The following is a 25,722-nucleotide window of genomic DNA, read 5'->3' as shown; positions in this document are numbered from 1 at the left end:
TAATTACAGAACTTATTGGGTTTTGGGTTGAGACAAGATATGGTGTGAGTTTTAATATTGTTGTAATAACTTTGATTACAAAGTTAACATAGGCTTAGGGTCACAAATAAACCATTACTTTCAGATAATATTTTCAAGAACCCTGGAATGACAAGGCCTACATTTAGTGGGAAAATGCTCAAACAGGACAATACGGTACTCAACATATTCAAGGAAAACATTATCAACAATTTTTAATTTCAATAATTTATTAAATTTACAACACTAAAATAAATATGAACACATAGGAGATACACTAGTTAAAATCAGTAACAGTCATAATATAAACTACAAAATGTATAAAATAACAATTAATTTATTTAAAAAATATGAAACATGCAAAATAGAGACTAACAAATTGTAGAAACTTTCACTTGCTTACACAAAGCAGATTAAAAATAAACAGAAGACAAGATGAGGTTATAAGTAAATTAAAAATAGGAGGCTTGGATAGAACTCTCTAAGGTCAAGTTAGGCCGGCCACACACAGAACCAGGCAAGGCGGGGCGCAACAGGGCGCGACGAGACGCCTGACTTAAGCCCTGTCTTGCTGCTGTCACACACAGAATGAGGCGGGGCACGTCAAGTAAAAAGTTTAGCCCCCATAAACCTGAAAATTAACATAGGATTTTTTATTTCTGAGCCTTAAGCCGATTTAACAAACGTTTAAATTGGACTTTATACTTGGGAGCAGAATAGGAAACAAAATTCAAACAGCCATACTTCCAGAAGAGTTTTTTTTTTTAACCCTTAAGATATGAACGTTGGCCTTCTATTTCCTCAGTTATCAATACCAAGATAAATTATTATTTATTCAACCACTGTAGTAATATCACTACTTCACTACGACTTGTATAGATCAAAGGGTGTGTATAAATTGTTACTGTACAGTCTTATATGTAAATTTTATCAGTTGTAAAATAATCCTTATCAAAATTTGCCCGAAAGGGAATAAATCACATGAACGCGCATGCGCAGAAAGTTCTGCCCGACATCGACTTGCCTCGGGGCATAATTTTGGAGAGCTTCGCATTTTGCCCTGGGGCGTCTTTTTGACGTGCCCTGCCTCGCCCGGTCCTGTGTGTGGGGCTCCATAAGAGCCTGTGCAATTCCCGTCGCACAAGACGCCCCGGGGCAAAATGCCCTGTCGCGCCCAGCCTTGCCTGGTTCTGTGTGTGGCCGGCCTTAAGTGACATACCGCACTGTAAAATAAACAAATATTAACATTAGAAGATTCATGAATGAACACCCTAAATACATAGATTGATAAACTATTGTTAATTGGGGTTAAACCAAAGATCCATATTGGACCAAAAACTTCTCTAGTTTCTCTTAAGACACAACAAGATCTATTTAAAGCTGGTTCTTTCCAATCTGTATTTTAATTAAAAATATTAGAACTCCTTACAAACAGACCAATCCCTTTAAAACAAAATCCAATTAGTGTAGGCAATAATAAAAACAAAATTTAAAAAAAACTGGGAAAATTTGCAAATTAATGTATTTTGCATTAAAATGGTTTCGGTTAAAATGGTTTTACAAACTCACTCTGTGAAAGTATCTTTTCAAAATAATACATAAATAAATTTAAAAAAAACAATTCAAATTAACTGATAAAAGTAACTGATCAATATGTAACTTTTAGACAACAATTTTCTTATGAATTCATAACTGAAAATTACAGACATTTGGTACCTTGCTACAAATACATATTATGAATAATCCAATTAATTGCTACGAGGATTAATATTACCGTAATGGATACGTGGTTCGGATTCCACTATAAACTGTAGGTCCCTTAGTTGCCATTGACTGTATGGACTATTAATTACCAGCTTGTCTAAGAAACGTGTCACATTTAGTCACTAACAAGTAACAAGACAACAAGATCGCGCCACTCATCCTAAACGCGTCATTCACTCATTTTTGGGTTAAAATACACAACTAGTGGCATCCCCATCTTAAATAATCGATATAATTGATTAGAAAGCACGTATCATCAATCAATTTTTCATTGATAATTTATCGTTGTATGGATCTAATTTCAGATGTTTTATATTACCAATTAAGATGGGGACATCACCAAGGTGTGTCTTTTAACCCAAATATGAGTGAATGAGTTTAGAATGAAGTGAGATGCCTTGTAAAGCTTGGTTACTGGCTAAACCCAATGATCAAGGACAGCTGGGTCCAGTTACAAACCATCAAAAAGCAACCAAACCTTCCTCAGGATCAAACCAGCGAACTTTGAATTGCATTTTATGTACACTATTTGGGGGAAAGACAAGAGTTTTCTACTATTTTGGTAGGTAAAATAAAGTCACAAATACATGAATGCTAATCATTTGACACACTCTAATACTGTTGTCTCCTGCGTGCAGCTCTCTGCTTATCGAATCTCATCTCCATCTCCTCAAGCACCTTGGGAGTGTAGCGGACGACGAGTTTCACAGAGCCCACTGCCTGCTTGAGTAACTCCACCGCCTTCTCGTGATTTTCACCTTCCACTGACTGCCAATGATATACAGAAATAAGAAAAGGTTTGTACACCTTTTAGAAAGGAGAATTACTAATTTTGGTTGTTTGCATTGGTTGGATTATTCAAAGAAATATAATTTATTATGTACAGTAATTTTAGTTAGGTAATCAAAAACATATTATCCAAACAAATTAATTTAAAGTAAAATTAAGTTACTAAACATTTTCAAACATCATTTAACATCACTGAAGTAAGGATCACAATTACATACTTAAAATTAATTTATGTCCTTTTAGAACGATAAAATATAGACTACTTCTCACTTTACTTATTATTTTATATTTAATCAGTGCCCTACCCAGTATAGATGATATCGCAAGCTACAATATAATGTTCATGTTCCGTTTCTCAAAGTTTGATTTATTTTTTTTACAAGATGAGTTTTTGTACAAAATTTTATTACATTTTGTTCAGTATATAATAACAAAATCCACAAAAAAAAACACACCGAATAAACAGTCCACTAATTTTAATTGTATAACAAATACACCGACAAAATTTGTTTTATATTGTTATAAAACAAATAACACTACTGAACCGCACGACAGGGACACTAGTCGTGGTTACTGAAATAATACTGAAAGGTTCCGAAAGGCTGTGGAACACCGGTGTCACCACTAGTTGCGCCACCAGTTGCTCACGGCTAATAGCAGCCTAAGGCCTGAACCCCAATGCACCGCATCGGTTGCATTGGCGTTAGTTACACCGCTGGTTGTGAACTGTAAATCAATTTGTAAAATTGAATTCTATATAATAATTGTGATGGCTAAATGTGTTATAATACCGGTATTATTATTAATGCTATACAAAGAGTGGAACAACTCCCGGTTTTCTTAGTTTCCCTAGTGTTTGCATGCATTTCCATAATATTAAAAACCTTACAAGAGTGACTAAGGTTCTAAAGCTACTCACCACGCCATTGACAGACAACAGCTGATCCCCCCTCTTGAGACCCCCGTGTCTGTCGGCCACACCACCAGGGATGATACGCGAGATGTAGATAGGAGAGTTTTGCTCCTTCCCTCCCATCACGTTGAAGCCCAACCCCTCCTCGGTCTTGGGCAGTTCTACCACACGAGGGTGAGCATGACCTTCGCTGGCAGCAAACGCCGCAACCGTTGCTTTGGCGGTGGCTGACGCTCGTACATCTTGGGAGCCCTGAAGCCGCAATAAAACTTAGATAATCATTAACTTTGGTTACTGAAGTAGTAATTCAATCTAGATGGGCCTAAGAGATTATTCCATAATTTAGAGTATTTTGTTTCCAAGTATCGTTCTCAGAATTAGATTAAATAGAGGCTATAGCTATAATAGCCTATGTATAAATTAGTTCGGAATTATCAGAATTCCCAAAGCTAAATGGATTATGATTCCGATCACTCACAATTCCAAGCCATCAGTATTCACGGGTAAACTAAATAGAATATTCTCAGTTCTGAGTAATTTTGTTAAGAATTCTGTTGGATTGTTACCCAGAGCTCTCACAACTCCAAACTATCAAAAAACCAATGAAAATGACAATTCCGAGTGATCAGTATTCCCAAATAAACTATTTGTGTAGTCAGCAGCACTGGATTCATTGAGAACTCCCTTTTGATCTTAAAAACTAGTTCTTTGGATTTATTTGAATAAGAATAAGAGTGCTTTATTGCCGTTTAACTGGTTTACATGCATGGCACAGTCAAGGAAATGTCTTAGAACTAAGGTTCTAACTAAGGTTAAATTTAACATAATTTATGAAGTCTATTTCTCTATACAGACACGGGTTTAATAGGTAGTTTTTAAGTACTCTTTTAAATTTAGAACAGTTAAAACATCTTATTCTATAGGGTAACATATTATAATACTGTTTGGACTTCAATAAAACTAGTAGCTGTGTTGCTGTATCGACACTGTCTAGATATAATATTGCAGCGGTTTCGTGTGTTGCAACTGTGTACATATTCATGTGTGCCTGTTTTACTAAAAACTATTTTTTGCATACACAAGGCAGTCTAAAATATACATTGCTTGTACAGTTAAAATATTAGCCTCCCTAAATAATGGTTTACTGTGTGTACTCTAAAATCAACATTGTACATGATTTTTATAGCTTGTTTTTGCAATGACAACAGTTTTTTTTTATAATTACTACCTCCCAACCAAACCCTATTTTATACATGGACAGAATGGGCTCTAGACCAGAGTGCCAAATTTCCAATTTTTTTAGATTATTGTTTTAAACTAATAATACTTGTTCAACAACTTGTGTTGTTGGAACAATTGTATGATGGGTACAATTGTTCCAACAACACAAGTTGTTGAACAAGTATTATTAGTTTAAAACAATAATCTAAAAAAATTGGAAATTTGGCACTCTGGTCTAGAGCCCATTCTGTCCATGTATAAAATAGGGCTTGGTTGCAATGATGGGTGACAAATTGGGGATTTGTCTAGGAGTGGGAGGCAATTTGCAACAGAGTTTTTGCTCAAACTAAAACAGTGTACCAATGAACCTGAAATGGCTTTGTACTCTTTCGATAACACCCCACTTTGGAAATTTACAACACAACGTAACCAACCCTGTGTAGGTTTTGTCAATGTAATACCAAAGTACCAAGCAATAGTTTTTTATTTCTATCTTATAGATTTATTTATTGTCAGGGGGTGGTCGAGCACAGGACTTTGGTCACTGAGGTCTCAGGTTCAAATCCTGCCACCCTGCCAATCACCAATTAATTTCATCTAAGTGTGATAATGCCACAACCCCTAGGCCTATCCTGAGGTAATGTGCAGCATGGTTCTGGTCTAAAGCCCTAGGAAGTGAGGTAGGGACAAAAGAATTTCTATTCCATAGATTTAGATTTGGTTTGGACATTACATTGGAAAATTTGCCAATTACCTGTACATCCACCGTTTCATATACATGCTCATATACTTCTCTGACTGAATTGAGAAAGTCGCTTTGTAGAACCTTCTGGAGGGCTGCTAGTTTGGTCACTGGCACTTCACCACCTGAGACAATCAAAGCTCTGTAAAGTAGACCTTTCAATCATATCAACCTATATTTTCTGTTCAATTGATGCTTTTGACTCAATATTTAGTTAAGTTTTCTCCACATAAACTTAAAAGAAAGTTGTGTTAGGATACTAATTTCAATTCCATGATTCTCAAAGCTAATCACAGCATTTCTTGTGATCAACTATGGTGATGGATACTCGCCATAAAATTTTAGGTTATTTTAGGTTTAGTGAAATAGTCGTTTAATTATTCAAGGGTGTAGGCCTATTGCAGGAGAAAAGAATTTATTTATAAAAATAAACATGTCTGCATTAAAAAAATAAGGAAATATATTTTACAGACATTACTTACTCTTTTGTAGCTTCTCCAAAAGTTCTACAGCTCTGTTGACATCTGAAATAAAAATAAAAATATACAAGCTGAAATATCTAATTTAGAGAGTTTCTTTTTACATTGAAAACTCTGAATAGCTTTTCTTAACAGTAAGCCTTGATATTATAATGAACTCTTTCCTACCACTACATAGAAATGATCAAATTGCCTCACCTGTAAAAAGCTCATTTACGCTTGATTCGTTCTTGCTCACTGATTGCTAAATCAGCTGATTTAACTGTTGGCATTTACATAAAACCTCCAACATCCGGTAATCAAATAACATGTGCTAAAAAAGCAATTCTAACCTAAATGACGTTTTAAAGATCTACAACTAAAAAGATAATCTGTGTGTTACGGTAAGTTAATTATGGTTGTAGGAAAAATCTTTGGCTTATTACAGGTACAAACAGTCATTGCCTCACTCGAAATGTAGGGCCGCTCTCAGCTAAAGCTTCTTGTGCCCATCTAAATTTCTCTAACAGCAATGACGTACTTTGCACTCTTATAATACACTTAAATAGATACTTCCCACCTCTAGGCTTTCTTTCTCCATGTAGAGATATTAACTGTCAAAGAGTTTAACATGGTTTAACCTTCTAAGCCCTTGGTATTGGTGAATATAAATTTAGGCCTATGTAGAATTTATATGTCAGCAAAAATAAAAATAAATCCAAAACTTATTTTCATTTCATTGCTCCATGTATAAAAGATATAATAAATACAATTTAGGAAAGGATTTATAATCTAAAGGAGTACCGCAAGACAGACGGTAAATACCAAGTTATGAAATGCATCCTCAGACTGGGATCTAAATTTTGAAGAGGCAGGGGATAGAAGAGAATGGGAGGCAAGAATCTCATAAGGTTTCAGTGGTCACGGAGGTAAGATAAGTTATGGTAAGTACATAAGTAGTCTATGCAATTGGAGGTGGCATGTAGCTACTCTACTCAAAACCAGTGTGAATCGGCCGCCAATCTCACTTCCAAGATTTTTCAAATCGAAACAAATGCTGTTTTATAGTAAAATTATCGGATTTAAAATGCATATCGCTATATTATAGGTCTATATTCGGATGGAAGAAATAGGTGGTCACGTGACATTTGTTTATATGGTGATCGTACCCATTATAACTGTCAGAATTTGTCTCTATGCGTGTAAACTAGATCTTCTAAATTATTCCGTTTTAATTGGCAACTCGATTCCCGTGCGTAGGGCGGGCCACCAGCTCGTATATTATAATTTATAATAATATATATTATAATATAATAATAATATAATATTATAAGTGCTTTTTTTGTTGGTATGCCATAACATCCTTATTTCTTCATAAATGAGTTGTCATTTGCTAACCTAAGCTAACCTCTAAAATGAAAATAAAAAAAATTAAAATGTAAATGTTATTTCTTAATAGTTATTTTAATATTATATTTGTGTTTAAATATTAGCTACTAGTTTAGTTTTAGTTTGACTTAAGTGAGTTGACTTGAAAATAATGCTGAAATGAGTTGATGAAACTCGCTTGCAAATAAAGGCCTTTTTATTTATTATTATTTTTAAGGCCTTTTTTACCCACTACACGGGAAAAATATACAAATCACTTATTTTTCAGTAGTTTTTCGTAAAAACAATCTATTATATCACTTTGTAAGTGATTTAGACTTGTAGCCTAATGTTTAATTTAAATAAAGTTTAGTTTGTTGTTTTGTTTTGCATTGAACACAAGCTCATTTTTCTTCTGTTAAAATTTATCAAGTATTTTGTCATTTTTATTAATTTTACTAGGCCCTACCTAAACCGTCCGTGATATCACTATTAATCGTGAATCGCGTATCAGTGACGACTACAATTGGCGACCGTGACAGGACTGACATAGGCTAAGAAATGACAAAACTAGAAGATGATTCAACGGCAATGCAGGGGAAAGCTCTGGAGGGACTTAGGCTAACGGCTTCGGGAGGCGGATGTGATTTGGAGAGGCGCCTTCGTCTGGATCTTAAGGGAGAAGGTGAAGACACCTGCGAGTTGCCATCACTGGTAGGAGGAACTACGCAGTTGGTACAGCAACCACGAGCAGCGGACCCGGTGAGTTTCTTTCTAGAGAAGATTTTAACACGTAAGTACAGGATCAGTCAGAAAAAATGGATACTTATTTGGCAGATATTGACAATAAAATTACGTCCTCAATAAGAAAATTTACTCAAAAACATTCAAAATTTAATACAAGAGTTGGACCATTAGAGTCAGATTCTGTCATTGAAACTATCAAATATCCAAAGCTGGAAGATGGAGTGACTGATGAATCAAGTGGTTTGGAGATCAGAGTCAATGCCATTGGAACGATGCTTAGCAGCAGGCAGGATGACGTGGAGAAGGACAGAATGGTCTTGGACCACTTGGCGGATCACCGAATGGATTCCACGGAGCAAACCGTGTTGGACATTGGGCCAATCTCTGGCTCTATGCCCTTCAACGAGGACACGACATGTGATGTGGCCGAGAGGGATGCTGACGAGGAGATGGCATGTGGTGTGGACGAAGGGGATGGTGACTAGGAGACGACCTGGTGTGAACGAAGGGATACTGAAGAGGAGACGATTTGTGATGTGGACGAGATCCCGCGTCGTTTGGATATAAGTTAGGCTACCTATTGTTTCTCCAATATAAAAAAAAATTAAACACTGAATTTAATTTATGGGTTGTTTACGTTTTTTAATAACAATTTTTGATACCAATGAAACTATCAACATTCAACCAAAACAAATAGCCTAGGCTAGACGTTGGCTAAGTTATAGGTATGAAAATTAGGTCCGTGAAGATGGCGTACCCATATTAGCGTATCCACTTTTGATCATACCAATCGTTAGTTCATCGTTAGTTCTCGATAGTTCCCAAATTTTTTCTTTAGTTCTCAAAAAATAAAAAAGTTATGGCCGATAATAAGTGGGTACGCTAACTTCACACTTCCGGGTACTATCGCGCGCCGTTTTCTGATGAGAAATGTTTACATCTATATATCAATCGTTAGTTCTTCGTTAGTCCTCGATAGTTCCCAAATTTTTTCGTTAGTTCTCAAAAAATAAAAAAGTTATGAGGCATACAAAGTGGGTACGCTAACTTCACAATTGTACAATTTCCAGCGGGCACAGTTTTCTGACTATAAATGCCTATATCTATATACCAATCGTTAGTTCTTCGTTAGTTCTCGATAGTTCCCCAATATTTACGTTAGTTCTCAAAAAATAAAAAAGTTACGAGGCATACAAAGTGGGTACGCTAACTTCACAACTATACAATTTCCAGCGGGCACCGTTTTCTGACTATAAATGCTTATATCTATACACCAATCGTTAGTTCTTCGTTAGTTCTCGATAGTTCTCCAATATTTACATTAGTTCTCAAAAAATAAAAAAGTTACGAAGTATAAAAAGTGGGTACGCCAACTTCACAATTATAGAATTTCCAGCGGGCACAGTTTTCTGAATAAAAATGCTTATATCTATATACCAATCGTTAGTTCTTTGTTAGTTCTCGATAGTTCCCCAATATTTACGTTAGTTCTCAAAAAATCAAAAAGTTACGAGCCATACAAAGTGGGTACGCTAACTTCACAACTATACAATTTCCAGCGGGCACCGTTTTATGACTATAAATGCTTATATCTATATACCAATCGTTAGTTCTTCGTTAGTTCTCGATAGTTCTCCAATATTTGCGTTAGTTCTCAAAAAATGAAAAAGTTACGAAGCATAAAAAGTGGGTACGCGAACTTCACAATTATAGAATTTCCAGCGGGCACAGTTTTGTAAATAAAAATGCTTATATCTATATACCAATCGTTAGTTCTTGATAGTTCTCAAATATATACGTTAGTTCTAAAAAAAAAAAAAATATTACGAGGCATACAACGTGGGTATGCTAACTTCACGATTATACAATTTCCATCGGGCACCGATTTCTGACTATAAATGATTATATCTATATAACAATCGTTAGTTCTTTGTTAGTTCTCGATAGTTCTCCAATATTTATGTTAGTTCTCAAAAAATAAAAAAGTTACGAAGCATAAAAAGTGGCCAACTTCACAATTATAGAATTTCCAGCGGGTACCGTTTTCTGACTAAAAATGCTTATATCTATATACCAATCGTTAGTTCTTTGTTAGTTCTCGATAGTTCTCCAATATTTACGTTAGTTCTAAAAAAAAAAAAGTTACGAGGTATACAAAATGAGTACGCTGACTTAAAACGCTTATATCTATATACCAATTTTTAGTTCTTCGATATTTCTTGTTAGTTCCCCAATATTATTGCTAGTTCTTAAATATAAAAAGGGAATAAGGTCTTAAACGTGGTTATGCCAACCTCACACCCAAATCATTCCTAGCTTGCACCCTTGTCTGACTAAAAGTGAGATATCTTAATATTAATCGTAAGTTCTTGATACCTCACCGATATTTGTTAGTTCTAAAAAAATTTAAAAAATTGCACCTGATGAGTTGAAGCTGACCTAACGATTGGTATATAGATATAAGCATTTTTATTCAGAAAACTGTGCCCGCTGGAAATTCTATAATTGTGAAGTTGGCGTACCCACTTTTTATGCTTCGTAACTTTTTTTATTTTTTGAGAACTAACGTAAATATTGGGGAACTATCGAGAACTAACGAAGAACTAACGATTGGTATATAGATATAGGCATTTATAGTCAGAAAACTGTGCCCGCTGGAAATTCTATAATTGTGAAGTTGGCGTACCCACTTTTTATGCTTCGTAACTTTTTTTATTTTTTGAGAACTAACATAAATATTGGAGAACTATCGAGAACTTACAAAGAACTAACGATTGTTATATAGATATAATCATTTATAGTCAGAAAACGGTGCCCGCTGGAAATTGTATAGTTGTAAAGTTAGCGTACCCACTTTGTATGCCTCGTAACTTTTTTATTTTTTGAGAACTAATGTAAATATTGGGGAACTATCGAGAACTAACGAAGAACTAACGATTGGTATATAGATATAGGCATTTATAGTCAGAAAACGGTGCCCGCTGGAAATTGTATAGTTGTGAAGTTAGCGTACCCACTTTGTATGCCTCGTAACCTTTTTTATTTTTTGAGAACTAACGTAAATATTGGGGAACTATCGAGAACTAACGAGGAACTAACGATTGGTATATAGGTATATAGGCATTTATAGTCAGAAAACTGTGCCCGCTGGAAATTGTACAATTGTGAAGTTAGCGTACCCACTTTGTATGCCTCGTAACTTTTTTATTTTTTGAGAACTAACGAAAAAATTTGGGAACTATCGAGGACTAACGAAGAACTGACGATTGATATATAGATGTAAACATTTCTCATCAGAAAACGGCGCGCGCTAGAACCCGGAAGTGTGAAGTTAGCGTACCCACTTATTATCGGCTATAACTTTTTTATTTTTTGAGAACTAACGAAAAAATTTGGGAACTAACGATGAACTAACGATTGGTATGATCAAAAGTGGATACGCTAATATGGGTACGCCAACTTCACGGACCTATGAAAATTAACAAAATTAAAGAATAACTAGGCCGTAGTTACTGGTACAGTTTCTTTTTAGCCCTGATAACTAAAACAACAATACGAATACACTAAGCTGGTGTATTAGGTTACTAGGCCCCTACCTCTAGCAAGAGATAATGGTTCTCCTACTGCAGCCATGGTCGGTTCGGTTCGTGTATCGTGTCCGTGTGTAATGTGTAAGCCTATTGAATTCCACTTCACTTAATTTCTGATATTTTTTGGTCCTCTAAAGACTAGATGTAGATCATCTATTATTTCCACAATACACAAACTCGTCTGCTAGTCAGTAACAACTGGATAAACGCTGAGCAGTGGCCTGGCCTGGCCAGTGGGTCTGACTTACGGGAGGTATAAATGAGCAAATGAGGCAACGATGAAATCATAGTTTAGTTCAAAATTCCTCCGTGAACAGCGCTGTAGTAGAGAGCACAGTAATTTTTATGTCACTATAAGCATTAACTTTATATCTCTATAAGTTAATTATAAAATTAAGAAAAATTATAAAATTAATCTTTTAATTTTACAAAATTGTAAAAACTGTCATAATCTAACAAAACTTGCTGATAATGAAAAAAACCAATGAAGGTTTTGGTAATTTAAAAAAATTGTTCTTTTCATAAAATAAAACTATAAATGGCTTAAATTTAATTTTATAATGTTTTAATTATAAAATCAAACTGGCATAACCTAACCAAACCAACCAAACTTGCTGATAATGAAAAGATGTAGACAAAAAGTTAATGCTACCAGCAAGATTCGAACCCGGCACTTAGATTTGGCACTCAGATCAGAAACGCTTCCACTACACCATTGAGTCCGATGACTCAGTACCGTATCGTTGCGTTAATGGTGTTCCCCCCTAATGGTGTTGTGACCTAAGCTATAAGATCAATAAAAATTCTTATGATAACCTATTCAATATTAAAAACAAAATTTCCAAAATATTTTTAAACGACTTTAAATTTGTAGCTGAAGAAAGTGTAAAAAACTCACGTTCTGCTTCAGTAACTTTTTTGCGTATGCCTCATCTAGAACGGCAGTTTATGACAGAGCGTTTGTTGTTTCTGCTTGTCGCCTTTGGAATGATCTCCCTCTAGCCATAAAAAAACCCTTGATAGCCGTCCCCGGTTTGTGACAGCACTAAAAAATCTGTTTTCTGGACGTATGGCCATGGTTGGTATTTCGTAGGCGTGCGCTTGGTTGATCACTGACAGGTGTGCGTGTTTGTGTGTGGGTGTTTTGTAAGGTGGTATGTTTTAAAAGTTTATTGTTTATTGTCTCATTAAATATTGTAAATAGATTATAGTATTTGTATTGTGTATTGTATATGTATTGTATATTATATGTTTAGATTTGTATAAACAGGTTAAGTGTAAGAGAGGGCCATGTGGCCCTAACTTTGCCTGACTGACTAAATAAATCATTTTTCATTTCATTTCATTTTATTTCCCTCAAGATAAGATATCTACAGCTGACTTCATCGAAGGCTCTTCTATACCTCCCTTGAGTGAATACCCTAGCCCTACTCGGACCTCGACCCCTCGTCTCGGACAGCTAGTGAAAGAAGGCTATCAAACCAAGACCAAACAAAAAGTCCAAACTCCAAACCAAACCAACACCAACCAGCAACAATAGTTATACATTTTCCTACTAGAGTGCAGCAGCTGTCACGTCAACCTCACAACACAACAATCAGACAAGTGCTGCAGCTGCTTCAAGCGGTCTGCTAGAAACACCTACCTAGTAGTTGTAGTTGGTAGTTGGCAATTTCTCCGGGAGATGGCAGCACTAGCAAAACAAACCTAGTCTAGTGGAATGATCGAATGAAATTGGTTGTTTATTTTTGGGAGTGTACTCATTTTCATTTGTGCATTTATTTCATTAAAACAATATTTTTCGACTTTTGAAATTTTAAATCCTCAAATCAAAATGGAAGATATTTTTCATTGGTGCAGGGAAGGAAATGCAATGCAAGTCCGTGTTTGGTTGGATGATACTGAAAATGACATGAACCAAGGGTAGGCCTATGAGATACAGTAAAGCTAGATTTATACTCAATGTTTCGCTAATAATTGTCACAAACTACAGTCAGACCAAAGTAAATTTTAAATTTTGCTAAGAACCATAACAATCTATTAAAACAATCTTTAAATGCCAAGTAGTCCATGCATCAAATGGATATAACCTTATAAGGACATGCTTATATGCTCCACCTCCTTATGACATTGAATTTTTAAACTTATGTAGCCTATTTTAGCACATTATTGGTAAGGTGCATGCTACAGAAAATAATTTTGTGTGAACTTTCCACTCCTCTGAATCTGTTTTAACTTACATTAAAATTTGAGTTAAAACATACTTAAGTTAGCCTAAGTTACTTGATAATTGAAGTCTTCATCTTCGACCAGCGTTGCTGGATTGATTGCGTCAATGGTTTGTTTGGCTAGACGAGGTCGCTAAAGTTGTCCTTGAAGAACTCTTTCAGTGAGTAATATGCTCTACCATTGAGCCAGGACTTAATTTTGGTCTTGAAATTATTGTCATCAAGGGATTTAACTCCAGCTGGCAGCCTATTGAACATCTTGAGGGCCAGGTGGGGGAAACAGTCCTTTTTTGTGAGTCTGCAGTACGGGAGGTTTAATCTGATGCCATGTCGAAGATTCAGGCCATGCATCTCCGCTCTTGTACAAAAGGTGTTTAAGTTATGTTTGTCTTGACGTGTAGTAGGCTTACAAAAATATAATTGCTGTACACAGTGAGGATTCCCAGTTGCCGAAAAATTGGCCTACAGTGGTCTAGATAGTCGGCCGACCACGCTACCCTTACAGCTTTTTTCTGGAGAAGCTACACAGCTACAGGTCATAGCTAAGATGGCTATGAAAGAGCCCATGATAGATTATGGTTAGATGTTCCTTTAACAAAAGTGGCTTAGGCCTAAGCCTACGCAGCAGGTGTACAACTCTTGATAGCTTTTTGCAGGCATTTTCTGTATGCTCGTTCCACATTAGTCTTGAGTCAAGTTGGAATCCCAACAGTTTCACCGTCACGGCTGGCAACCCTGGCTGAGGCTGCATGTCATAGTTTGGGTTTTGTCAGCATTGAGGCTTAGCCTATTAATTTCAAACCAGGCCTTTGCCTTGTTGAAAATTTGATTTACCCTCAGACTTGCATCTTCTGGTGACTTACCCCTTGAGCATATTGGTGGTGTCATCTGCAAAGAGTAGTATATCACCTAGCAAACTTAAGTCATTTATCACAATGATAAACAGCACTGGACCCATGACAGAGCCCTGTGGGACACCATGTCTCACTGGAAGGGGGGAAGATGAGACTCCTCGTATTGAGACTATCTGCTAGAGTTACCGTCTTGGAGATAGGAGTACCTACAGCAGATGTAGGACTGGTCCTTGGACACCATATTTCTTCAATTTTTGTAATAGAACTTTGTGAGGAACACACTCAAATGCCTTACTTAAATCGGCAAGAATAAGGGATACTGAACCTCTTTCCTCAAATGTGTCCAAAATATTAGAGACCAGTTTTAACACAGCATTCAATGTTGATTTCTGCTCCCTGAATCCATGTTGTGCTTCTGCGAATAGCTTGTTCCTTTCAAAGTGGAACACCAACTGGTCCTTCATAACAGTCTCTTGAACACTTTGGCCAGTGCTGGAATAATAGAGATAGGTCTGTAGCTTGACATTAGATGAGGGTCGCCCTTCTTAAATATTGGTACAGTACGTGCAGTCTTGAGGACACGAGGGAACACCCCTTGTTCAACACAGGTATTAATTACAACTGAAAGGGGGTAGGCTATCACATCAGCAATATACTTGAGCACAATTACATTCATCCGGACTATGTGAGTTCTTGAAGGATTTGATAACCTTCAATACATGAGTTGGACTAGCATGTCTCCATCTGGTGAACTGATTATTTGTATTAAAGGCCTCTCCAAAGTTCAGATTGTCATTGCTTTCAACACATGGTATAGAATCAACATAATATAGGCTCGGTCCTATATTCCTAGTGTGTACAATCTTTAACCTAGGCCCTAGTAGGCCTAATTATTGAAATTTGTAACTAGTAGGCCTAGGCTGATTTGCTTCAATAATTGAAAGGGATTAAGTTAACTTAATACAGTATGTTATTTTACAGAGTAAAGTTACGATATTAATTAGTACTTAACTTAGTTAAAATCGAGTACCAGTACCAGAACTTAAGTTTAACTCTAAATATATTATAAGTTACATAACTTATCAAATGAAATAATCGATCCCTAGCAAAAATTTCATTCAATTGTTCTATGGGACACTTAACTTATGAAACTGCTGTTAATTATTTTTACTAACATAACTTATACAATAACTTTACAAATTATCTTTGGTACCAGTATCCAACGTTTCTAAGATAAAATCTTCCAAGTTGCATGCCCATGTTTTGTCTAAAACAAGAAAGAAGAAATAAAAATTTGATTCTTTAAGTTTGGCTTAAAGATTATTTGGCTTTAAGTTAATCCAACCCCGGGATTTCTAGATTCGTTCAAGCATAGACAATTAGAATAAATATAGACTGTCAAAGGAAGGTTCCGGTGCCCACCGCTAGGTTTGCCGTGTAGTTACGGCGCACACCGCTGTAGAGTCTGACGGTCGCATATGGCTCCTGCGCTTCCGGGAAGCGCATGAGCCGCATGCAAGCGGGACAGCCGGGATTTCCGCTTGCAGCGGTTTGCGCCGTAACTACACGGCAAACCTAGTGGTAGACGCCAGAACTTCTGCTAACCGCAGCACAGCTGACGGTCAACATTCTATTTGCCTATGGTTCAAGTCAATCCCAGGTTTATAAAATGTTTAACTCTTTAATTAATAACTTACCATTTTAATTTAGAGATGATCATGGATTCAGTCCGTTGCACTGGGCTTCTAAAGAAGGGCACACTAAAATTGTCGAGTTGCTGCTTCAGCGTGGTGCCCGAGTTAATGCCACTAATCGCGGAGACGATACGCCTCTTCACCTGGCTGCTGCACATGGTCATCGAGAAATTGTCCATATGGTATGTAAGATAGCCTACTCTCTGATATCATTTGTGGTTTGTTAGGGTATAATCATAAAAAACCATTACACATATTAAATCTTGTAAAAATGAATTAAGGCATATACCGGTACAAATTAAATTGAATTTCAGAAATATCACTAATTTTAGTCTCTAACTTAATCATCTTGGTAGGTTGGCAAAACATATTCTAATACAACCAACTAGAATAGAAATGCCTACAATTTCAAATTGATTCTGATTTGAGAAACCATTTTAAAGTTTAATTAATTTTTGCAGTTGTTGCGTAATCGTGCGGACATCAACTTCACAAACGAGCACGGAAACACGCCGCTGCACTATGCATGTTTCTGGGGCTACCAACAACTCGCGGAGGACCTCATATCACAAGGTGCTCTAGCGTCTCTGGCTAATAAAGACGGTGACACTCCGCTTGACAAGGCACGGGGGCCTTTGGCCAAACGGCTACATGGTTAGTAAACACATGAAACATGTTTTTAAAGTTCATTATTGTGAGGGATACTTTTTCAAAGTAAAATAGTTTGACAGTTTGGCCCTCTTTATTGCTTAACTTGGAGGATTTTCTGTACCTCCTGATGGGCTACATGGTATCCAAACACTAAGCGATAGAAAAGGTCCAACTAACTTATTTTACTAAAAACATATTGGCTAGTAGTATCTTTAGAGAGCAAAGTAAGTTTTTTTCCCATTTCAAAGTGTAGATGAGGAAAGGAAAAACCTGTTGAGTATGGAAGGTAATTTTCTCCAGTAGACCTATCCTTGTGGCAAATGGATAGGCCTATGTTATTCTCACTCTCTCGCACGCAAATAAGACTTTTCTTTACTGATTACCAAAGTGTTCAATTATAAATTGTACCTTAATGATGATTTGCTTGAATAGTTGGTAAAAGTATGTCTTTTTTAAAGAAATAAAAAGATAACTAATTAATGCACAGATCCTTTATATACCTATGTATACATTTGATACTACTGTATTCTAATCTTTTTAGATTTGGCTGTTGAGACTGGACAGGACTTGAAGAAAATTAACTTCAAGGACCAAAGCTGGCTTGGACTTAAGACCCGAAGCCGTAAGTATTTGAGAATAATTTGCAAATTAAGATTTTTTTGCAAGCATCTAGTAGTGATTGAGATGATGTAGGCCCTATCTGTAAATTTTTTTTATATTGTCAAAACTTTACGAGTATTAGCCTATAAGAAACTTGTTGTCACAGGTGATGCTACATTGTCTCGTCACAAAGGTATCAACATCTCAGATCTCTCACTACACACTCGTATTGCTGTATCCCCCTCGGGCGAGACCTGGCGTGGACGATGGCAAAAGAACGACATTGTAGCCAAGATACTGGCTGTGAGAGAGTGCACTCCTCGTATCTCTAGGGACTTCAATGAGGAGTTTCCTAAACTAAGGTGAGTCAGCTGTGATCTTAGAAACAAAGCGGTAGCTTATTTGACTCTGTTATAAACTCATCCAGAATTTTACCTTCAGTTTCTGGTATGTATACAAAGTATGTCACTGTCTGAATTAAGTGACATAATTTAAATGAAAGTGGTTGATCGGGAATTACTTTGCAAGGAGATATAAGCTTACATAGCTAGCTTACAGGTGAAAATTATAGAGCCCAGTGGCTGATATATCTATAAACAAAAAAAGGAAAAAACACAAAAAGTTCATCTTTTCCATATCTACTCTTTGGAGAAGTGCTATAGGATGCAATATCAAAGGATCTGTGCCCTTTTACTGTGAATATATTATCTAGCCCCTAGACTTAGGTAAGCTAGCTGAACTCTTCCCCTTTAAAAAAAAATCTTGAGTAGCCTAGGCGATTAAGGTCCTAATTATTTTGTAAACCAATAAAATTCAACTAGATTATCTGAAAAAAATAGAGCCAGAATCAAAAGGTACACAGATAACAAATCACAAATCATTACACTGTTCAATCTAGTTTTGTAAGAAGTCCTACATTAGGGTGAAAATCAGGGTCATGATTGGTTAGCATAGTAATATCAGCTTACATATTGCAGAGTGTAAGCCAGAACGATCATTTTTTTAATATTTCCCAAACCAGCCACCTGGCTTTTCCTTACGGTTAATAAATAAGATGTAGTACATTTTTCAACAGCTCAGCTGTAGACATTAGTTTTGAACATTGTGATACTGGATTTTACCATTGAACATTAAAATATTTAAACACTCTGTAACTCCCAATCTTTCTATGCAGGATCTTCTCTCATCCGAATGTGTTGCCTGTGGTTGGTTGCTGTAACTCTCCGCCCAGCCTCGTAGTGATCAACCAGCACATGCCGTGGGGTTCGTTGTTCACTCTACTGCACGAGGGTGCTGGCGTGGTGGTAGACTCCGCGCAGGCTCTGCGGTTCGCTGTCGATGTCGCCCGAGGGATGGCATTCCTACACAGTCTAGAGCGTCTCACCCCACGCTACCACCTCAACAGCCGACACATCATGGTAGGTGGTAGTACACTGTTAGGAGAACTTGTAGTTTTACTGTGGCCAGAAATGATCATTATTTTTTATAAATAATTAAGCTTTATTTTTTTATTTTTTGCAAGAATTGGTAGCCAGCTAGCTTACCTTTGAAAGTACAGGCACACCATAAAGCACACGGAGATACGATAAAACATAATATTTGGTCCTGAAGTGTCAATTCCTCCAACAAATCAAAAAATAAAGAACAAACATTAAGTTGAAGCAATGAATACACAAACTATAAAGAAGAACAGGTCCTATGGTAAATATTCTAACAGTATTTTCAAATTTGGCGCGCGAAATATCTGTAGTTCTGCACTGAACGACATACACTGTTTTGGTCCCCTATGGGCCAGGTCACGAGAGAGGGGACGAAAACAGTGTATGTCGCTCTCTCTCGCACTTCACTGCGTGCTAAACTTGACGCCAGCGCTGGATGGTGGTTCAGTGCAGAGCTAAAAATATTTTGCGTGCCAAATTGGAAAATACTGTTAGAATATTGTCTATAGGACCTGTTCTTCTTTATAGTTTGTGTATTCATTGGTTGAAGCCACATGACAGTATCAAATGCTTCATCCATTTTAAATCAGCCGTTACCTAAAGACAAACATTTTCTTTAAAATCACCTCTAAAACATGGTATCTCAAGAAGAAAATCAAACATAACCTTTCCAATTTTCTGTTTTAGATCGACGAGGACCTGACAGCAAGAATCAACATGGCCGATGCTAAGTTCTCTTTTCAAGAGAAAGGCCGCGTCTACTATCCAGCTTGGATGTCTCCTGAGGGTAAACAAATATTAGTACTGTAGGCCTAGCAAGTTTATGATGACTTTGTTTTAGGTTTTGTTTTATTTTAAAACTTAGTAAAGCTATTGGTGAACTTATGGTTTGTTTGGATTCAGTAAGGTCACTTAAATTATCATGTAGGCTACATAAGCTACTGTAACGGTACATATTTCCTCTTTGGAATACCTACTGTTACTTTGGGTGACGTAGCTCTGGAATGAAACTCAGCACTCGCTTACAAAACCCAACATTATTAATTACTCAAAACAACACAAAGCTTAACTAACAATCAAAAAAGGTAGAGTAGACTGGAACTGTAATCATTTAGTTAGAAACTGAAACCCCAATTTTGAAAACACTCTAAACCCCAATTTTGAAAACCCTTAACATTTTCTTACCTGGACCCAAGGCCAAGGGCCTTGGGCTCCAGCTCCCCCAGCAGGACCCCGTCCTCTGGTGCACCACACAAACCACTCCACACAAAACTGACCCCTTGATCAAGTGCACTGGCCTACTTAAAGCAACAGCCTTCAGTAGGTCAGCACAACAAGTTATTGTTTAACAACACTACCAGCCTACTCACACAACATTGCCAAACACTTCCTCTTTACAATATTTGACCCTCGTATTACACTACTTTTCTCTACTCATGAAGCAAAATTGTGTGATTTTAGTTGGTCACTTTTCATTGACCATTTTATAAACAGTTTTACAAAATTCACTTAAACAATATCATCAACTTTGAATGTGAAAATAATTAAAGATTGTAAGGTTCACAAAGTAATATTCCATACCTAGTCCCACGAAACAAGGTTATTTAGGTATGGATTTTATGACACTTTATACCGATATGCAAATGCAAACTTCTTGCAATTGACTGATTTTTGTAATTTTTATATTGCAATGGTTTGTGTTTTTGCAGCGCTTCAAAAGAAGCCTAGCGAGATCAACCTTGAGGCTAGCGATATGTGGAGTTTCGCCGTTCTTCTGTGGGAGCTCGCTACTCGTGAGGTTCCCTTTGCTGACTTGTCCCCCATGGAAGTGGGAATGAAGGTAACTTCATTGATAAGCTGTTGTGTCAAAACAAACTAAAACTTTGGTTTACCCGTATCGTTTCCATTTGAAAGTACAGAATTAAAATCAAACCACAAAATTTTATTTGTGTAATTATTTAAGTTCAAACTAATAAAAATTATGTGCACTGCCAGTCTTAAAATATTAAAGGTAAAATATATATTGAAATTTTCTAACTCACTAGTAAATTATGAATATAGCCTACTTGATAATTCATCAATGTCATAGATGATTGAGCGATAAAAAAACTTGAAATAAATTGATGTCGTAACTGTGTGGAGAGTTACTTTTGTGCTCTTTTTTCAAACATATTTTAACTGTAACTGTACAATTTTACATATACTTGATTTTGCATATAGGTCACATAAATATATTTTTAAAGATAACTATAATTTTTTGTATTCTTTTATGTGTCCACAACTAAATTAATAGGCCTAACTTTGTATGAGAGTAAAAAACTGTCAAATCTTTGCAGGAAATAGACAAAAATTCAGTGTGTTTACACTGAACTCTTATATTTTATTGTGATTACCCTTGCGCTAAACTTATTTGTGTTGAAAAACTGATTCTAAAGTACATTGGCGTAATTTTAACTCTGCCCACCACAAAAATATAAGATTAGATTCTCAGGGGAATATCTCTCTAGGTAGACAACCTTGAGTAAGGTGAGGGCTTTCATTGACAGTGTTTTCCTCTTTATTTTGAACGCAAACTTGTTCATGAACTTACAAGTGAGTTATTTGTAGGTCGCTCTGGAGGGTCTCCGCATCAGTATTCCCCCCGGCATCTCGTCCCACCTGGCCAAGTTGATCAGGATCTGTATGAACGAGGATCCTGGAAAACGTCCGACCTTCGACATGGTGCTTCCGATTTTGGATAAGATGAAGCGATAAGTCACTGGCCGACCTGTCGTAGAATCTCCGGTGTATTTTGCATCCCCTAACCAAGCAGTTCTCAAACTCAGGTTTGTTCTAATCGATTGTAGATGAGTTTATTTATTGTGCCATAAGGTCCATAATTTCAAACACTTTGTGTAGTTGTTACCTTGTTTGAGTACTGCTGCAAGATTATTTATATTTTAACGATTTAGGTTGACAATTTCTAGAGAATTTTATTTAGCCTGATTTATTTTTTAAAGTATAAAAAAATTATATACATTTTGTGAACATTGTAATTGTTCAAAAAGGTAAAATCAATGGCTGAACTAATATCTATTTTGGTTCAATATGTATACAAAGCTTTAAACAGCCAATGGTGCTCGGTGGATGTGCATTTTTGGTTTATGGTCACACTTTGAAAAGTTTGAGAATTGCTGTTTTTACCCCGTAACTAACCTGGAGAGTAAGTGAACAAAAATAATACTTGGAAGTACACTTAGCTAATTTCAAAATTTTGAATATACTGCCAACAAACATTAACCACAAGCTTTGTAGTAATGATTTTCAAATAGCCTCCTTAAGTGTGTAGTAATTTATTTAGAATAGCTACGAAGATTTGCAAGTGTAATAATCCTAAGCATTTAACTTACTATTTTTTTGTTATTTTCCTAGGAGTTGATCGATTGAGGTTATAGTTGGTTTTACAAAAACCATAGAAGATTTAACAAAAAAATTAACCATGTATTCATTTGTATAATTTAGCCTAATCCAAACATTCAACAAAAAAAAACAATAACATTTATAGTTCGGCCGCTTAGAAAGCGACCTCCTCTAGCATTGGTTTAGCATAAGCACGCAGGTCGTTTTCTATGCGGCCAAACTATAGTATGATTATTTTACTCATGCTTATGATGTAAGATTCGGTGCTAATTTTTAGACTACCTACTAATGATCATTTATTACAATTAACATTTTTAATCAACAGTATTATAGTGGTTAAACATTGTACAACTGACTATATTTGATTTTGGTGTGGTCTTTACTTGGCATTTTGAGTTAGTTTCTAACAAGATAACAAGGAGGAATTTATATTTTCTATTATTTTGATTGTGTCAGAAGTTAAAATGTTATTGTTGATTTTTAATCATTCGCAGTTTCAGATTATTTTTTAGTGTTGTAGCTATGCAGGGAACGTATGTTTGGTACAAAGTGTACATTTATCTGTCTGTACAAATATCAGTCATACAGTATTGGAATGCGATGATGTTTTATAGAGCTTAAGATATATATTATATACAGTTATATTCAATGTTAGTAATAATTTTATGTACAGTTTCAAATTTTCTGTCACATGTTAGCTCAAATGTTAACAATATTTGAAGCACAAAAGATATTTTAGTAGAGTCGTTTTACTTGTATTATTCTGTGTGTTTTGTTTATTCAAGGATTATTTCATCTGACAGATGTTATTATTTCAATAACATTTTGAAAAGGAAGACAGATTGACTTTTTAACTGTACTAAAAGTGGCTTGTTAGTTTTTTAGGTCTCTCAATTTTTGTAAGGATTACATAGTCTACGCTAAACATTCTTGTTTTTATTCAGATGTTAAATAATATAAATATATAATATAATGTTTTTAACTATTACGTGTTACCGGATGAGATTTTTTACTTAAGAAACATTGGGATATTGATATTAGTTAAAAGCTAGATTTAGGCTACTGACGATTTTTATCAGAAAAGTTCAAGTTTAAGTGTTAAAACTTTTCTGCTTCCAATAACTACAGGAAACATTCTCCGTCATATTTTGCCTTGATCTTAGCATAGAAGTCAATTATAAGTCCGAATTTTGGAATAGAATAGGCTGTGCTTGAAGTGTTCAAACAATTCAATTTTACATTGTCTTGCCAAGATTTAATATCGTCTCATCTATAAAATGTTTAGTGTCCGTGAAATTGTACTTAAAGCTAAAAGTTTGTAATGAATATTTAAATTATCTTTCAGTCTAAGATTGTTTATTTACTTTAAATTTGTTGGTCACTTATTTGTTGGTTGGTAAACAACATCTTTTAAAATATTTAATATTCGTGACTATTACTATTGATTGTTTCTTTAATAGTTTTATTATTACCTTTTAACTCTAGATATAAATAATATTAAATCCCAAAAATTACATGAAACATACATAATCAAGGGGTCACAATATTAGGGAATTTATAGTTCAATTTAAATATTTAACTTGTTTAGTTTATTTAATATTTTGCTGTAATTTGTTGTCATAAATGAATGTAACTGTAGAATTGTGTTCAATAATAATCCTATTTATTTTATGTTTAGGAGTACTTTATGTTATAACTTAAAATTATGTATTGTAGAAGCTTTGACATTTAAGTAATGTAGAATATTTATTCCTGTCAAAATTGTAATGTATGGATAGGTAATTTTTATAATTAATTTTTCTGTGTAGAATTTAACTGTTAAAAGGTCTACAACTTACAGTAAAATCATTGCTCATTATAGATATATACTACGTGAAGTAGACATTCCAAAGTTTTAGAATTAAAAATAACTTAATGCAATTTAGCCAACAATGCTGCTGTAAAAACTGTTTTCTCTTAATACACCCAAATAATTCTTGATTATACAAAAAGGAATGGACAACTTCATACTAATCATGACATCTTTTCTATTCATCAACTTTCAGAGACTAAAATACTTGAATACAGTATCATTTCACTCATTCTTCAGTTGACTGTGTGTCTTTGAGTGGAAACGGGTTAAAATTATCCATGTAGATGGGATGTCTACTTCTACTTCAGTAACTAAACCGATGGTAAAACTAAGCTGAGTTTTGGAACAAATTGATTGAAATTTCTTTACATTCAAAAGTAGAAATTCATTTACAATCTTGACTTTTTTGTTATTTAACTAAACCAATATTTTCTATTTAAATTCAAAAGCTTGAGTGTAATTAATTTTTGAATATCTGTATAAATTTCCTCCTCATACGCAGGATTATTTATGAATTCTACTAGTCTTTATTTATATTTCACTTCCACCTTTAGTTTACTGAAATAATTTTTAGAATAGTATACTCTGGTATGTCAATTCAGTGTTTAAAACATTTGGTGCCTTTAGTGCTTATTAGCACATACAATTTATGCCAGTTATAGTTTTCTTTTCAACCATGAACATAAACTCAATGCAATAATTTATTATGTACTCCTCTTCCGAATAAGGATGGAATAGTATATATTGCGTAACAAGAGTAGAAAGTGAGTCATTACATATTTGAGACCATGATTATAAACCCGACCATATTGCCGAGAATATGTAAAGCCCCACTTCCACTCCTGTTTTGAACGTTACTTTTCGCTACACTACAAAGACTAATAATTTTCCTAGACATTGGATATTTCTTATTAAAGAACATTAAGTTACAAAACTCACAGCAAGTTTTACGTTATGCCTTCAATTTAAAGGTGATATTTACTTTGGTTGAATAGATTTTGTTGTTAAAAATTGAAACAGTTGACAAAACAATAACAAATATTTGTTTGTTTACGTCGGCAAAATCCAAAAAACAATGGAATGATGAATTTTCTCAGGTGATAAACATGTAACGGAAACAGGTCATTTGACAGTAGTGTAGCGAAAACTATTTTATTTTACAACCAAAAGAGATTATGTCAACTGTATTTTTAATAATATTTAAGTTAGTTCTTTTAACCATAAACATTTTTACTCTCGCTTTAAGTCTTTAAGTAGGCTCTAATCTTAATTTATGCGTCTAATCTGGTTTGTATTTTTTACAATATTGTTTTATGTATATAACTCTAGTTTGTATTTATTGTTCTGTTATTAATTATAATAAATGTTTAATGTAACTATCTCTTTATTTTTTTA

General features: G+C 35.2%; 2 protein-coding genes across 2 annotated transcripts; one reads left to right on the top strand and one right to left on the bottom strand.

Moving 5' to 3' along the window:
* Positions 1 to 218: 218 nt before the first annotated feature.
* Positions 219 to 11,813, bottom strand: LOC128995893 (protein lin-7 homolog C-like). Its single transcript, XM_054420928.1, has 5 exons — positions 11,617 to 11,813; positions 5,930 to 5,971; positions 5,460 to 5,572; positions 3,491 to 3,736; positions 219 to 2,550 (listed from the first exon to the last, which is right to left on the bottom strand). Exons 1-5 carry the CDS (start codon positions 11,651 to 11,653, stop codon positions 2,395 to 2,397), a joined length of 594 nt encoding a protein of 197 aa, XP_054276903.1. The 5' UTR covers positions 11,654 to 11,813; the 3' UTR covers positions 219 to 2,394.
* Positions 11,814 to 13,301: 1,488 nt separating this feature from the next.
* Positions 13,302 to 25,704, top strand: LOC128994419 (integrin-linked protein kinase-like). The gene is made up of 9 exons (XM_054418976.1): positions 13,302 to 13,533; positions 16,403 to 16,568; positions 16,848 to 17,040; positions 17,579 to 17,659; positions 17,804 to 17,999; positions 18,812 to 19,055; positions 19,764 to 19,863; positions 20,786 to 20,916; positions 21,684 to 25,704. Exons 1-9 carry the CDS (start codon positions 13,445 to 13,447, stop codon positions 21,828 to 21,830), a joined length of 1,347 nt encoding a protein of 448 aa, XP_054274951.1. The 5' UTR covers positions 13,302 to 13,444; the 3' UTR covers positions 21,831 to 25,704.
* Positions 25,705 to 25,722: the final 18 nt, after the last annotated feature.

The sequence above is a fragment of the Macrosteles quadrilineatus genome, unplaced genomic scaffold, assembly GCF_028750875.1.
Source record: "Macrosteles quadrilineatus isolate MER2022 unplaced genomic scaffold, UCM_ALF_1.0 Scaffold_5__1_contigs__length_97177068, whole genome shotgun sequence".
NCBI lineage: Eukaryota > Metazoa > Arthropoda > Insecta > Hemiptera > Cicadellidae > Macrosteles > Macrosteles quadrilineatus.
Note: the sequence above shows the minus strand (reverse complement) of the source record. Positions and strands in the feature narration are given on the sequence as shown.

Bases quoted from the DNA above. Each gene is read 5' to 3' on its own strand.
- LOC128995893 (XM_054420928.1), bottom strand. From the start codon at position 11,653: ATGGCTGCAGTAGGAGAACCATTATCTCTTGCTAGAG. The intron at 5,573-5,929 runs GTAAGTAATGTC...TGATTGTCTCAG, and splicing joins TTTGGAGAAGCTACAAAAGA to GTGGTGAAGTGCCAGTGACC. The intron at 3,737-5,459 runs GTAATTGGCAAA...TTGCGGCTTCAG, and splicing joins ATGAAACGGTGGATGTACAG to GGCTCCCAAGATGTACGAGC.
- LOC128994419 (XM_054418976.1), top strand. From the start codon at position 13,445: ATGGAAGATATTTTTCATTGGTGCAGGGAAGGAAATGCAATGCAAGTC. The intron at 18,000-18,811 runs GTGAGTCAGCTG...CTTTCTATGCAG, and splicing joins GAGGAGTTTCCTAAACTAAG to GATCTTCTCTCATCCGAATG. The intron at 19,864-20,785 runs GTAAACAAATAT...GTGTTTTTGCAG, and splicing joins AGCTTGGATGTCTCCTGAGG to CGCTTCAAAAGAAGCCTAGC.